The 14,097-nt window shown below is 33.0% G+C and overlaps 1 protein-coding gene across 2 annotated transcripts in view; it reads right to left on the minus strand.

Moving 5' to 3' along the window:
* Positions 1-14,097, minus strand: part of LOC149789868 (solute carrier family 15 member 1-like) — a 233,610-nt gene that overhangs the window by 85,172 nt on the left and 134,341 nt on the right. For both annotated transcript variants that reach the window (XM_089971874.1, XM_089971873.1), the window contains exons 15-16: positions 4,402-4,483; positions 611-727 (exon numbers count right to left, since the gene is read on the minus strand). In XM_089971874.1, the coding sequence (XP_089828000.1) occupies positions 611-727; positions 4,402-4,483 (199 nt within the window). The remainder of the gene's footprint in view (positions 1-610; positions 728-4,401; positions 4,484-14,097) is intronic.

The raw sequence follows: 14,097 nt of genomic DNA on the forward strand, positions 1-14,097 counted from the left end.
AACTAAAAGTACTTCTCAGATTCTAAAGATATTTATCCCTTCTCTGCATAATTGATAAAGTACGTAGAAATTCAATGATTATTCTATCCGTGTTAATACCAAGGTTGGGGACCCGAGTGGCCGAATGGTCTAAAGCGCTCTCCATCATGGATCACTGCCATCTCACCTCTGTCTGCGTTGGTTTGAATCCCGGGTTCAGCCAAAGTGAATATGTGAAAAAGCTTGCCGGTAGCTTCTTGTGGGTCAGTGGTTCTTTCTGGGGTTTTCCCAGGTTCTTCTTCCACCATTAATATTGGCCACCATGTATAGCCTATCTTGTGCTGACAAATGGCGTTAAACCCTTTAACAACAACAACAACAACAATACCAAGGTTAATGCTGACATGTAATAAGAATTTTATCACAAATTTCATATGCTGTCTAATAATGGAATAATTGCCACTGTCAATACCAAAAGAGCTGATGACAACTTCAAAAGTGGCATAGAGGAAAGTCTAGCTCTTAAAACAATTACATTTCTGTCAAAGAATATGGTGGACCCTTATCTTTTATCTGCAAATAATTATTAAAAAAAGTTACATCCTGATTGTATGAGTCTGCTAAGCCGTACCTGCCACTTATGAATTCTGCCTGAAAATACTGGAGACTGCACATCCATGTCACATGGCACACTATTAATAAATGTAACCCCTGCCTCACTGGGAGAAAGTGGTAGCTCCTTCATACTCTGAAAAATGTTAGGAATGGATGGAAATACTGACTGTACATTAGGTGAAATGGCAAAATAAAGTCATTACAAAATTTTTTAGGACTGGATGGGAATACAGACTGTACATTAGGTGAAATGGCAAAATATTATTATGATAGATGATATAATGACTAGAACATGCATTCAGCAATAGTCTGAACTAAAAATATTTTGTGTTTTTAAAACTTTAAATTGTAATACAAGTTTAATCTTAATCTGTGCACAGTAAAACTCTGTTAAAATGAACACATATGCAGTGAATTTAAAATTAGTATAAAATTAAATTCTCATATCCATTGAATTTCTTGCTTTTAACTTCTAATGCATTACTAGCTACATAAAGCTGAGAAAATGGGAGTTATATGTCATTCCAAACAACACATACAAATGAAACTGAAGTTTGGATTACAAATACTGTATTATCACAGCTTCCACATATCTGAAGGAACGTAATGTACAGATCATAATACAGGTATCACAGCTCACACATGGAGGTGCATGATGTACACAGATCATAACAGATATCACAGCCCACATATACCTGATGGAATTTAATATACAGATCATGATACTGATATCACAGCTCATACACATGTAATGGAATTTAATGTACAAATCATAATACAGATATCACAGCTCACACATACCTGATGGAACTTAATGTACAGATCAAAATAACAAATCATAATACAAATATCACAGCTCACACATACCCAATGGAACTTAATGTACAGATCATGATACTGATATCACAGCTCATACACATGTAATGGAATTTAATGTACAGATCATAATACAGATATCACGGCTCACACATACCTGATGGAACTTAATGTACAGATCAAAATAACAAATCATAATACAGATATCACAGCTCACACATACCTGATGGAATATAATGTACAGATCATAAAACAGATATCACAAATTATGGCTAAAAAAAAGTTCATTGATAACAAGTATAAAAGTTTCCTATTTATCATGCCTGGAACAAATTGGAACTTTCTGTCCATGACTATGATTTGTTATGAAGGACTAATTATTAATTTCCATGACTGTAATTTATTTTGTAGTACTAATTATTAATTTCCATGACAATAATTTGTTATGTAGGACTAATTATTCATTTCCATGACTATAATTTATTATGAAGGACTAATTATTAAATTACATAACTGTAATTTATTATGTATAACTAATTATTAATTTCCATAACTGTAATTTATTATGTATAACTAATTATTCATTTCCATGACTGTAACTTATTATGTGGGACTAGTTATTCATTTCCATGACTGTAACTAATTATGTAGGACTAAGTATTCATTTCCATGACTAATTATAATGTAGGACTAATTATTCATTTAAATACCTGTAATTTATTATGTAGTACTAATTATTCATTTCCATGACTGTAACTAATTATGAAAGACTAAGTATTCATTTCCATGACTAATTGTTATGTAGGACTAATTATTCATTTCCAGGACTATAATTTATTATGAAGGACTAATTATTAATTTCCATACCTGTAATTTATTATATAGTACTAATTATTCATTTCCATGACTGTAACTAATTATGTAGGACTAAGTATTCATTTCCATGACTAATTATTATGTAGGACTAATTATTCATTTCCAGGACTATAATTTATTATGAAGGACTAATTATTAATTTCCATAATTGTAATTTATTATGTAGGACTAATTATTCATTTCCTTCACTAATTTATTATGTAGGACTAATTATTCATTTCCAAGACTGTAATTTATTATGTAGGACTAATTATTCATTCCCATGACTATACATTTATTATGTAGGACTAATTATTTATTTCCATGACTATAATTTATTATGTTGACTAATTATTCATTTCCATGAATATACATAGGGTACAAGAAGAACTACATCTTGGGGATTTCCAAGTATCCAAACAATCACAATGCTCTCCAACCTTTTCTAAATAAAAGAAAATGTTGTCTTGGTTATTAGAACCATTTTCATGTTCCAACAAAAGGTCTTGATAATCAAGAGTTTGTTATATGTAAGTATAGGTAAAAAGAAATGAACTAAAGTCTCATACTTTCTAAAAGCAATCTAAAACTTGATTAACTCAGGTCATCGACCTATATCTACTTGAATCTAGTCATTAATCCAAGTCTGCTTGAAGCTAAATATCTATCAAAGTCTGCTTGAACCTAGCCATCAATTTAAGTCTGCTTGAACTTAGTCATTAATCTAAGTCTGCTTGAACCTAGTCATCAAAGTCTGCTTGAACCTAGCCATCAATTTAAGTCTGCTTGAACTTAGTCATTAATCTAAGTCTGCTTGAACCTAGTCATCAAAGTCTGCTTGAACCTAGTCAGTCATCAAAGTCTGCTTGAACCTAGTCAGTCATCAAAGTCTGCTTGAACCTTGTCATTAATCTACATCTGCTTGAACCTAGTCCTCAATCAAAGTCTGCTTGAACCTAGTAATTAATCAAAGTCTGCTTGAACCTAGTCATCAAAATCTGCTTGAACCTAGTCAGTCATCAAAGTCTTCTTGAACCTAGTCATCACTCTAAGTCTGCTTGAACCTAGTCATCAATCAAAGTCTGCTTGAACCTAGTCATCAAAGTCTGCTTGAACCTAGTCATCAAAGTCTCCTAGAACCATCATCAAAGTCTGCTTGAACCTAGTCATCAAAGTCTGCTTGAACCTAGTCATCAATCAAAGTCTGCTGGAATTTACATATCAATTAAATCTGCTTGAATCTAGTCATCAATGCAAGTCTGTTACTGTGACTCTAAATTTGTAAGTGTTTCTACAACAAAAATCTGATTAAGCTACAAACTGAAACAAGACAAATAATTTTTTCTTTGTTCTTCTTAAGTTCCATATAAAACCTTTCAAGTTAAGAAAAATAAGGATGGAGGAGTAAAACTCGTAAAATCTGGATTAGAAAAGAAACTATCAAATATGCTGTAAATTTATATTTATTTGTGGTTTACCAATTTTTATGGATTAGAATTACTGTTTTTAAGATCCAATGAAAATATTCTCTACCTTTCAAGAAAGTAAATACCTAAGTCTCATCCATGAAAAAAGTACCCATAAAAAAAAATCTCTTTGCCACTCTTGTTCCACCAGACACTTGGGTAACTCCCTTCCTGAGATCTTTGCCATATGAGGTCTGGTAAAATGAAGCACTAATTCTTGTTAATAATGAGGATGCTATGGCAAAATTTAGATTGAAACAGGACAGCATATCACTTTATCTCCAATTTTTTTTAAACATTGTTTCTGCAATCATTGAAACCAAAATAATATTGAAAAATTAAAGTGACAAGTTGAACACCCCTATTAATACAGGGAGCATGTCTGAATCAGCCAGTGAAAATGGTCATGTGACATTTTATCATCATAATGGCATAAGACATCAATTCATCTCATCAGCCAATGAAATCACTTTACAATTTCTGAGAAAAGTCTTGTTCTGACATTACAAGGTGTTATTATTTTACCAGACACTCCAATGGTCAATAACTCAAAGAGCCATGCGACACTGTAACTCATATCACAATTGTGAATGAATCCACAGTATTATATCATTGGCCTTTTTAAATGCAAGTGAATTTGTTTTTTTAAAATCCACAATAATCAACTCACATCAATTTTAATCTGTACAAATCCAGCTACTACAAAAGCAAAGGAACTGATAAAAAGTCCCACCACTATTCTCTGCAAGGGCCTGAAATAGAAAGGAATATGTGAATTTTTTTATCTTTGTCTCATGACATCACGGATATTACCATGACATCACTAATACTGCCATGACATTATTGATATTACCATAACATCACTGATATTACCATGACATCACTGATATTACCATAACATTACTGATATTACCATGACTATATTGATATTACCATTACATTACTGATATTACCATGACATCACTGATATTACCATGACATCACTGATATTACCATAACATCACTGATATTACCATGACTATATTAATATTACCATGACATTACTGATATTGCCATGACATTATTGATATTACCATGACATTACTGATATTACCATGACTATATTGATATTGCCATGACATTATTGATATTACCATGACATTACTGATATTACCATGACATCACTGATATTGCCATGACATTACTGATATTACCATGACTATATTGATATTACCATGACATTACTGATATTACCATGACATCACTGATATTGCCATGACATTACTGATATTACCATTACTATATTGATATTACCATGACTATATTGATATTACCATGACATTACTGATATTACCATGACATCACTAATATTGCCATGACATTACTGATATTACCATGACTATATTGATATTACCATGACATAATTGATATTGCCATGACATTACTGATATTACCATGCCATTACTGATATTACCATGACTATATTGATATTGCCATGACATTATTGATATTACCATGACATCACTGATATTACCATGCCATTACTGATATTACCATGACTATATTGATATTGCCATGACATTATTGATATTACCATGACATTACTCATATTACCATAACATTACTGACATTACTATGACTATATTGATATTACCATGCCATTACTGATATTACCATAACTATATTAATATTACCATGACATTACTGATATTACCATGACATCACTGATATTACAATGACATCACTGATATTACCATGACATTACTCATATTACCATGACATCATTGATATTACCATGACATCACTGATATTACAATGACATCACTAATATTACCATGACATCACTGACATTACCATGACTATATTGATATTACCATGATATTACTGATATTACCATGACACCATTGATATTACCATGACATCACTAATATTACCATGACATCACTAATATTACCATGACATTACTCATATTACCATGACATCATTGATATTGCCATGACATTATTGATATTACCATGACATCACTGATATTACAATGACATCACTAATATTACCATGACATCACTGACATTACCATGACTATATTGATATTACAATGATATTACTGATATTACCATGTAACCATTGATATTACCATGACATCACTAATATTACCATGACATCACTAATATTACCATGACATTACTCATATTACCATGACATCATTGATATTACCATGACATTATTGATATTACCATGACATCACTGATATTACAATGACATCACTAATATTACCATGACATCACTGACATTACCATGACTATACTGATATTACCATGACATTACTGATATTACCATGATACCATTGATATTACCATGACATCACTAATATTACCATGACTATATTGATATTACCATGACATTACTGATATTACCATGATACCATTGATATTACCATGACATCACTAATATTACCATGACTATATTGATATTACCATAACATCACTGATTTTACCATGATACCATTGATATTACCATGACATCACTAATATTACCATGACTATATTGATATTACCATAACATCACTGATTTTACCATGACATCATTGATATTACCATGACATCACTACTATTACCATACTTGGACCCATTTAAGATTCTTGGTAAGTTAACTAGTAAAACATTACAGAATAATGCCATACAAGGAAAGTGAATCATACCTTGACATTATAATAAATCAATGATCAAGTCTCTGAACAAGGCAATACAATAAATCTACATACTATATTCATGTTCATTTGCTTCCCTAACTATCAGCTGAAGCATATCAAAACAGCTGAAATAGGAGTATGGTACTGAAATGAATTAAATGCATGAAGTGTTCTTTTAATTGGCCTACAAACACATGTATATTATATATGTAACTAAGTTGGTACAGAGCATCAAAACTTTGAAGTAAAACAACAGTGTACATTTTAGGCTGCATCCTTGTGCCTACAATCTTTATATTTTTTATCTCTGTCCCAAGAAAATTCCTTCTGTTGTACATAAAACAACCCAATAAAATAATGATCAAAGATCATTATGGTTGAATTTAGACTAAACTGAGTGCATCACAAGTAAATGGAGTGTGTTCATTGCCAAAGAAAGAAGTAAAGCAAAAATACAGACTCAGATTATTAATATAAATTCTTCATAGAGGGTAAACAAGCAAGAGGAATTCAAATCCCAGTATAGAAAGCATATGACAGGCAGGACAGGCAGATGATAATTACAGGATTACAGGCATTTATGTCATGGATTTACATGATAAATATTCAGCATTATGTACACTAAATCATAGTTGAGTCAGACTGTAGCATTATGTACAATGAATCATAGCGGAGTCAGGCAATATTATTATGTACACTGAATCATAGCTGAATCAGACTGTAGCATTATGTACACTGAATCATAGCTGAGTCAGGCTGTATCATTATGTACATGAATCATAGCTGAGTCAGACTGTAGCATTATGTACATTGAATCATAGCTGAGTCAGACTATAGCAAAATTTATAACAATTTCCTTCTCAGCCAAATAAATCTTGACCTGAACAATGTATATAGCTAATTTAGCAGACAATGAAACTATCAAACCAAGCTGTAAGCTGACTCCCTGAACATTGAATATACTAGTTAATTTAGCAGACAATGAAACTGTATCAAACCATGCTGTGGACTGATTCTAAAATGAGTGATTCAATGCATATAATGTTGCAAAAGTCAATATTTACTGCAGAAAATAGTAACACCATGATCTAATTGCTTGTGATAATGATATGTTTTAATTTCTTGAATAAACAATAAACAGAAAATGGTATTTGCAATCTGCTTTTATAAAATGATGTCACTTCTTGGCTTGGTAGTGCCATTGGGCCCCAATGATTTTCATATTTGTGGTGAACACTGCAATAACTACCCATGCGATAATAATAGGTTATAGCATTTGTAGGAAAAAATTAATCAAGTTTTTTTTGAGCTATACTGCATACTATTAGGAGATAAATATTGTTCAGAATAAAGCACATTCATATATTCCTATACAAATGTAGTATCCTTTTTATTATATTCCTATACAAATGTAGTATCCTTTTTATTATATTCCTATACAAATGTAGTATCCTTTTTATTATATTCCTATACAAATGTAGTATCCTTTTTATTATATTCCTATACAAATGTAGTATCCTTTTTATTATATTCTGATATAAATGTAGTATCCTTTTTATTATATTCCTATACAAATGTAGTATCCTTTTTATTATATTCCTATACAAATGTAGTATCCTTTTTATTATATTCCTATACAAATGTAGTATCCTTTTTATTATATTCCTATGCAAATGTACTATCCTTTTTATTATGCACTCATTTTTTTTTATACCAATGCTGGAAAATAAAAAGAATGCTCAACAAGAAACAAAGTTACTGAATTTCTACTAGATTCCAAAACAAATACACAATAGCAGAATTCATGCACACAAAGGATCGAACCATCAGCCTATTAACTTAGTAGCATAATGTAGCAGTCATTCATTTAAAACAGAAATCTCATTTTGGTCAAAGTAAATCTGAATTGAAGAGTCATATTATCAATGACTGCACCTTATAAAAACTGTTCCAGTTGGTCTTGAATGGAGGGATTTTATTTTTATGTTGATCCAACCAAATTCTGCTTATCTAGTTGTGACTGACTGAGTTATTAGCTATGTTGATTCTGTATGATGCACATGTAGCTGTAGGGACTGGCCACATGTGTTTCTGTTCAGTCATTGATAGTTTGGAATCATAAGGACAAAATATAAAATTCTTTAAACTGAATTCCCAAGAAGATGCAGAATGAATTTTTTTGTTAGGGAATATCAAATAGGAGTGCAGTAAATTCTTTGGAAGAGGATTTCTGTTTCAAAATTTAGTCTAGCTTACAGTAGAAGTTTGCCTTGGGGATCAATTTGTGAAACCCATGTAATTCTAATTAACAGATATAACTAAGAAAGTACATTTATAGGAATTTCAAAACACAAAGCTATTGCCATCGTTTTTAAACACTACAGATTACAAATGTAATGCCTTGTCACTCGCATGATCTTTCTTGAAGGGACCCAAACTACATGACCTATATGACTTGTGCTATAAATCCAAACATCTTCTCAAAAAAGTAAAACAGGGAAAATCACAAAGCATCTGGGTAGTGAGAGCCCATTTTGCAAGTAGTAATAATAATAATAATAATAATGACCTTATTTAAAGAGGGTCACACAATTAGCTAAAAACTAATCTACCTTGAGGCCCTCATACAAAGGAATTTATTTATTTTAGCTGCATCTCTGAAGCCACTGGATATATTGGGTTTGGAAGAAGGAAATAGAGTGGGCATTTCTAATCTCAACTGGAATACTATTCCAGAGCAGAGTTCCAGAGTATTGGAAACTTTTTTTAAATAACTCCTTATTTAGTTTGGGAATTTTATACTGTTTGGTAGACATGGATCGCAGGTGGGGAGTATTACCAGGTAGCCTATACTGGAATAGTGATTGTAAATATTCAGGAGCACTATTATGAGATATCCTGTACATTAATTTGGCTTTTCTCAAACAGATGGGTCTTTAATAGGTAATATTTTTAGTCTACCAGCTACATTTTCCTTGCTTTCTTTCTGGATTGATATTAGCCCAAATGTTCTTTTCTGAAGATGTTCCAGCTTTGCTATGTTTTCATCATTTGAATTACCCCATACTGTATTACAGTAGTCTAAATAGGGTTGTATGTAACTGTTATAAAATAGTTTTCTGTGCCTTTCAGGGAGAAAATGTCTTATCCTACTGAGAAGCCATAAACTTGAATTGACTTTTTTACTGATATGTTTGATATGTTCAGTCCATGATAGGTTATTATCTACCAGAACACCAAGTAGTCTATCATGACAGACCATTTGCAAATTTTTATCCTTCCATGTCAGACATAGTTCATCACTATCAAGATTTGTCCTTCTTTGCCATGTTGAGATAAGTAATATTTTAGTTTTACCAGTATTTACCACCATGCCATTGCATGTGAACCAGTTTTCCAGTTTGTTTAGGGCATTCTGTAAAGAAATTTCGAGTTCATGCTCCGTGTTTTGGATGTCTGACAATGTTGTGTCATCTGCATAGAGATCTGTAGATGATATTGAGTCTCTTAGTAAAAGTGGTAGGTCATTAATAAATAAAATGAAGAGTAATGGACCTAGAATTGAGCCTTGTGGTACTCCATATCTAATTGTTTCAGGTTCAGACAGAACATTATTTATGTAAACATATTGTGTTCTTTCACTTATGTAAGAAGTAAACCATCTAATTGTTCGTTCATCACACTGGTAGATTTTCAGTTTCTTCAAAAGGATTTCATGATCCACCATGTCAAAAGCTTTCCTGAAATCTACAAATACAGATCCTATTATTCTACCTTGGTCAAGTGCTTGAAGCCATTTATCAGTTAGGGAGATCAAGGCAGTATCACAGGAATGTTTCTGTCTAAAACCTGATTGATTAGGGTGTAACAGCAAGTGTTTGATTAAATATGACATGAATGAGTCATGGACATGTTTTTCAATTAATTTTGACAAGTTTGGTAGTATTGAGATTGGTCGGTAGTTATCAGCATCAGCCTTAGAACCAGATTTGTGAATAGGAGTTACTTTTGCAGTTTTCTATATTTTGGGGACAGATGAAGTTGCAATACTTAACCCTTTACCTCATACAGCATAGTGACAAAGTGCAGCACACTAAAAATAGAACACCTGTTACCTAGTCGACAGCATACTCATAGGCCTGCCTGTCAACTGTTAAGCAATGTAGTGTATGTTACGTTTAACAACAGTTTTAACCATTTTACATTATTGGTACACATCTGTTATATGTGGAAAAATTTAAGAGTGAAGTCCGATTGTTAGAGCTGTGTAATTACTTTTCAAGGAAATTTTTTTTATGTGCTTTAAAATCGAGAGAGAACTCGTTTACCGTCATGTCAGTGAGGTCACGTGACCAACCATAGCTGCCATTTCCGATACTCGAAATTTACAAGATTTTCGTGTGAGTCTACATCACTAAGTCATCTGAATTTGATAATTATAAAAACTAATTGCTGCCAACATCAATATCAGAGCTATTACCTAAGTTATTGAATCTTTCATGGTTGTGATTCTAATCATGAAAACTTAAGTAAGTACTGAATGAAATCCGCGACCACCATTTTGGAGAGTGGAGATTACGACCCAGTTACTTTAAATAGTTGATATCGACCAGCGCATAAATAGCGATCACGTGATCTGACGTAATTATCATTTGCAGAAATGAATGTAGTATCTAATAGAGAGGTTTTCCCCAAAGGTGGCACTACGAAAACCAGCTCAAAATGGCTAATGTTTATACCAGGCATCAAAAGGTGCTTCCATGTGAATCTTGTAAAGGCATCAAAAGGCGCTTCCATGTGAATGGAGTAGAGGCGTCCAAAGACGCTTGCATGACGTAAAGGGTTAAATTAATTATGAATGTTATGCTATCTACAATAGCAGAGGCAGAAGATTTAATGAGTCGTGGACCAATCAGATCAAGTCCTGAAGCTTTCTTGATATCAGGTTCACTGAGACATTTTTTAACAAAGTTTTTTGACACTGGTGGGATAGAGAAACATACCTCCTTTGAGATTTTGCTGCTGCAGAACTTTTTCAGTTCATTAAAGTTGTTTTCTGTCACTGGTTCTTTGAACTTTGTGGTAATGTTGGTGAAAAAAATCACTGAAAACATTTGCAATGTCAGTGTCATCAGTGATGATGGTGTCATTTACCAGAAGTGAGTGACTTTTATTTGTCTGCTTTTTGTGCGTTCCTCCTGTGAGTTCATTGAAGACTTTCCAAATGGAGTTTGTGTTGCTCTTTTTGTTTTCAAGCAATGATTGATAATAAGTTTTTTTTCGCTTTTTAATCATACTTGTTATTTTGTTTCTCCATACTTTATATTGTGCATGGTTTCCCATAGCCTCGAATTGGTCTCGTGTTTTCATAACATCTAGGATTTCAGTAGTAAGCCAATTAGGTTGGATTTCATTCTTTATTTGATGTACTTTCAGTAGTGCATGCTTAGATACTACATCCATGAATAAGTCGGTCCACACCCTCATGGCTTCATCTATGTCATCTCAATTTTGGATCATATTCCATGGAACTTTATATAGGTCATTGAGAAATTGATCTTCAATAAAATTTTTGAACAATCTGTAAGTGATCGTTTTGTGTGTATTTTTCTTATTTTTCTTGCATTTAACCTTTCTTGTCAAAAAAGTAGGACAGTGGTCACTAAGACCAACATCTGGTACATTAACACAAGTGACATTGTCTGGTAGGTTGGTATAAATATGATCAATAAGAGTGCTTGATTTTTCTGTTACCCTTGTAGGCTCATTTATCAGCTGGTCTAGGCCTAATGATTCAATAAATTCCATCCAGTTGTTCCTTATTTGAGTATTGAGAAAGTCCTTATTTATATTTCCGAGTATATATATTTCTTTCTCCTGTGCTAGAACATTTTCCATTTGTTTCAAGAAGTTATCATTCCGAATTGCTTTGGAGGAAGGTGGCCTATAAATGAAACAACTAGGAATGATTTTGCATTATTTTGAAAAATTTCCACCCAGATATTCTCAATTTCATATGGCTCTTAGTCAAGTCACCTTTCTACATTTACATCTTCCCTAATGTATACAACAAGAACACCCCCTGTTGTCTCTCTGTCCCTACATAATGGTTTATTGTAGCCTTGACAGTGAAACAGATCATCATTGTGGTTAGCATTTAATTTGGTTTCAGTGAGTCCTAAAACATGTATATTATTTTCCTTGGAAGACAACATTAACTTAATCTGGTCTATTTTTTCCCCACTATACCTTGTACATTTAAGTGACCATTGTTAAAACCTTTTGTATTTAGTTTCATATCAATTATATGTATGTCATCATGCAATGGGGTACTCACTGAGATAGTCTCCACACTACTTTTATCATTCTTACATCCTATTTCTATATTTAAATGTTCATATACAAACCCTGAAAATCCATTTATGTTTGCATTTACAATAGTGTCCATTGAATAGTTAGAGACAAGAGTCTCACTAGGTACATTTAGATTTGTTGTAAATGAAGCATTAGCATTCTCCTCTTTGCCAGCTTCCTAGTTTGTATTATACATTGATGGACAAAGTCTTTGTTTGTGTCCATATTTATGGCATCTGAAGCACTCAATCTGTTTGCCATGATGTGTCATGTGCCCAGTTTCTCCACGCAGAAACAGTACACTTCATTATAGTGCCTGAAAATGGGGGCATACATGTTAATATTTCTCAGTAGTTGAGAGGTTCCTTTTCTGCTTAGATGAAATTTGTCTCAGTGGTAGAGACTAAGGTTGACATCCTGGTTCTGAAGAAAGAAAGACGTGTATTGTGGAATGTACTGTAGGTTGAAGTCTTCACATAGGTCAATTATCAGATGATTGATTTATCTGGCCTTGATGTCCACACGAGGAGGTAGTCCTGATACCATTATTTTACATGTATTTGGACTGCAATACCTAGCAGCATACAGTAAACTTTCAAAATCTGTTCTGATTTGATTTAGTGACCTTCCCTCACAGGCATCATTTCTACCTACTAAAATAATAATTTGGTTGTATTTGGTTAGGTCACTGTTCATTATTCTGTCCGTGATGTTGTTGATTTTTGCACCTCTTTGAGTCTGTACATCTGTTTTAAAAAGTCTCCTATGTATTATGCTTTACAATATTGAGGAGCCAATTATTAGAGTCCTATCTTTTCTGGCTTGTGATGTCATGTGTTGGACTCTGGATTGTATTTCAGACCCATATCGTGGAGGATGGGGTGCTGAAATTGGTGTTTCAGTTGTGTGAGTTGATTTTGACATATTTGTCTGAGCACTGGGAAATGCAGTTGTTGGTGCAGGCAACAGACTTGTCTGAGCTGAGGGCCATGGGTGTACAATTGTTGCTGTTGTAGGTGTGGCACATGACTGAGAGGGGGGTACTGTTGTTTGCATTGCAGGACTACTTTGGGTATCAGTTTTTATTTGCATGGTCATTTTACATTTTCTTTTGGCTGGTACTGGGATTGTCTGTGTCTGAGCATCTGATACTGTTGATATTTGGGAGTCTGTCTGAATTGCTGTTTCACATGAGGTTACTTGCTCATCAATCCTTCCCAATGCAGACTTAACAGAATGTAACTGTAGTTTTAATTCTTCAGTTTGGGCCTCCAAGTTCCAAATTGTTTTCTGATGTACAAGTAGAAAATAAGGCTTCATTTTCACCATGCTGATTGGCTTCGT

Source organism: Sinohyriopsis cumingii, chromosome 10, assembly GCF_028554795.1.
Source record: "Sinohyriopsis cumingii isolate HCF-2022 chromosome 10, ASM2855479v2, whole genome shotgun sequence".
NCBI lineage: Eukaryota > Metazoa > Mollusca > Bivalvia > Unionida > Unionidae > Sinohyriopsis > Sinohyriopsis cumingii.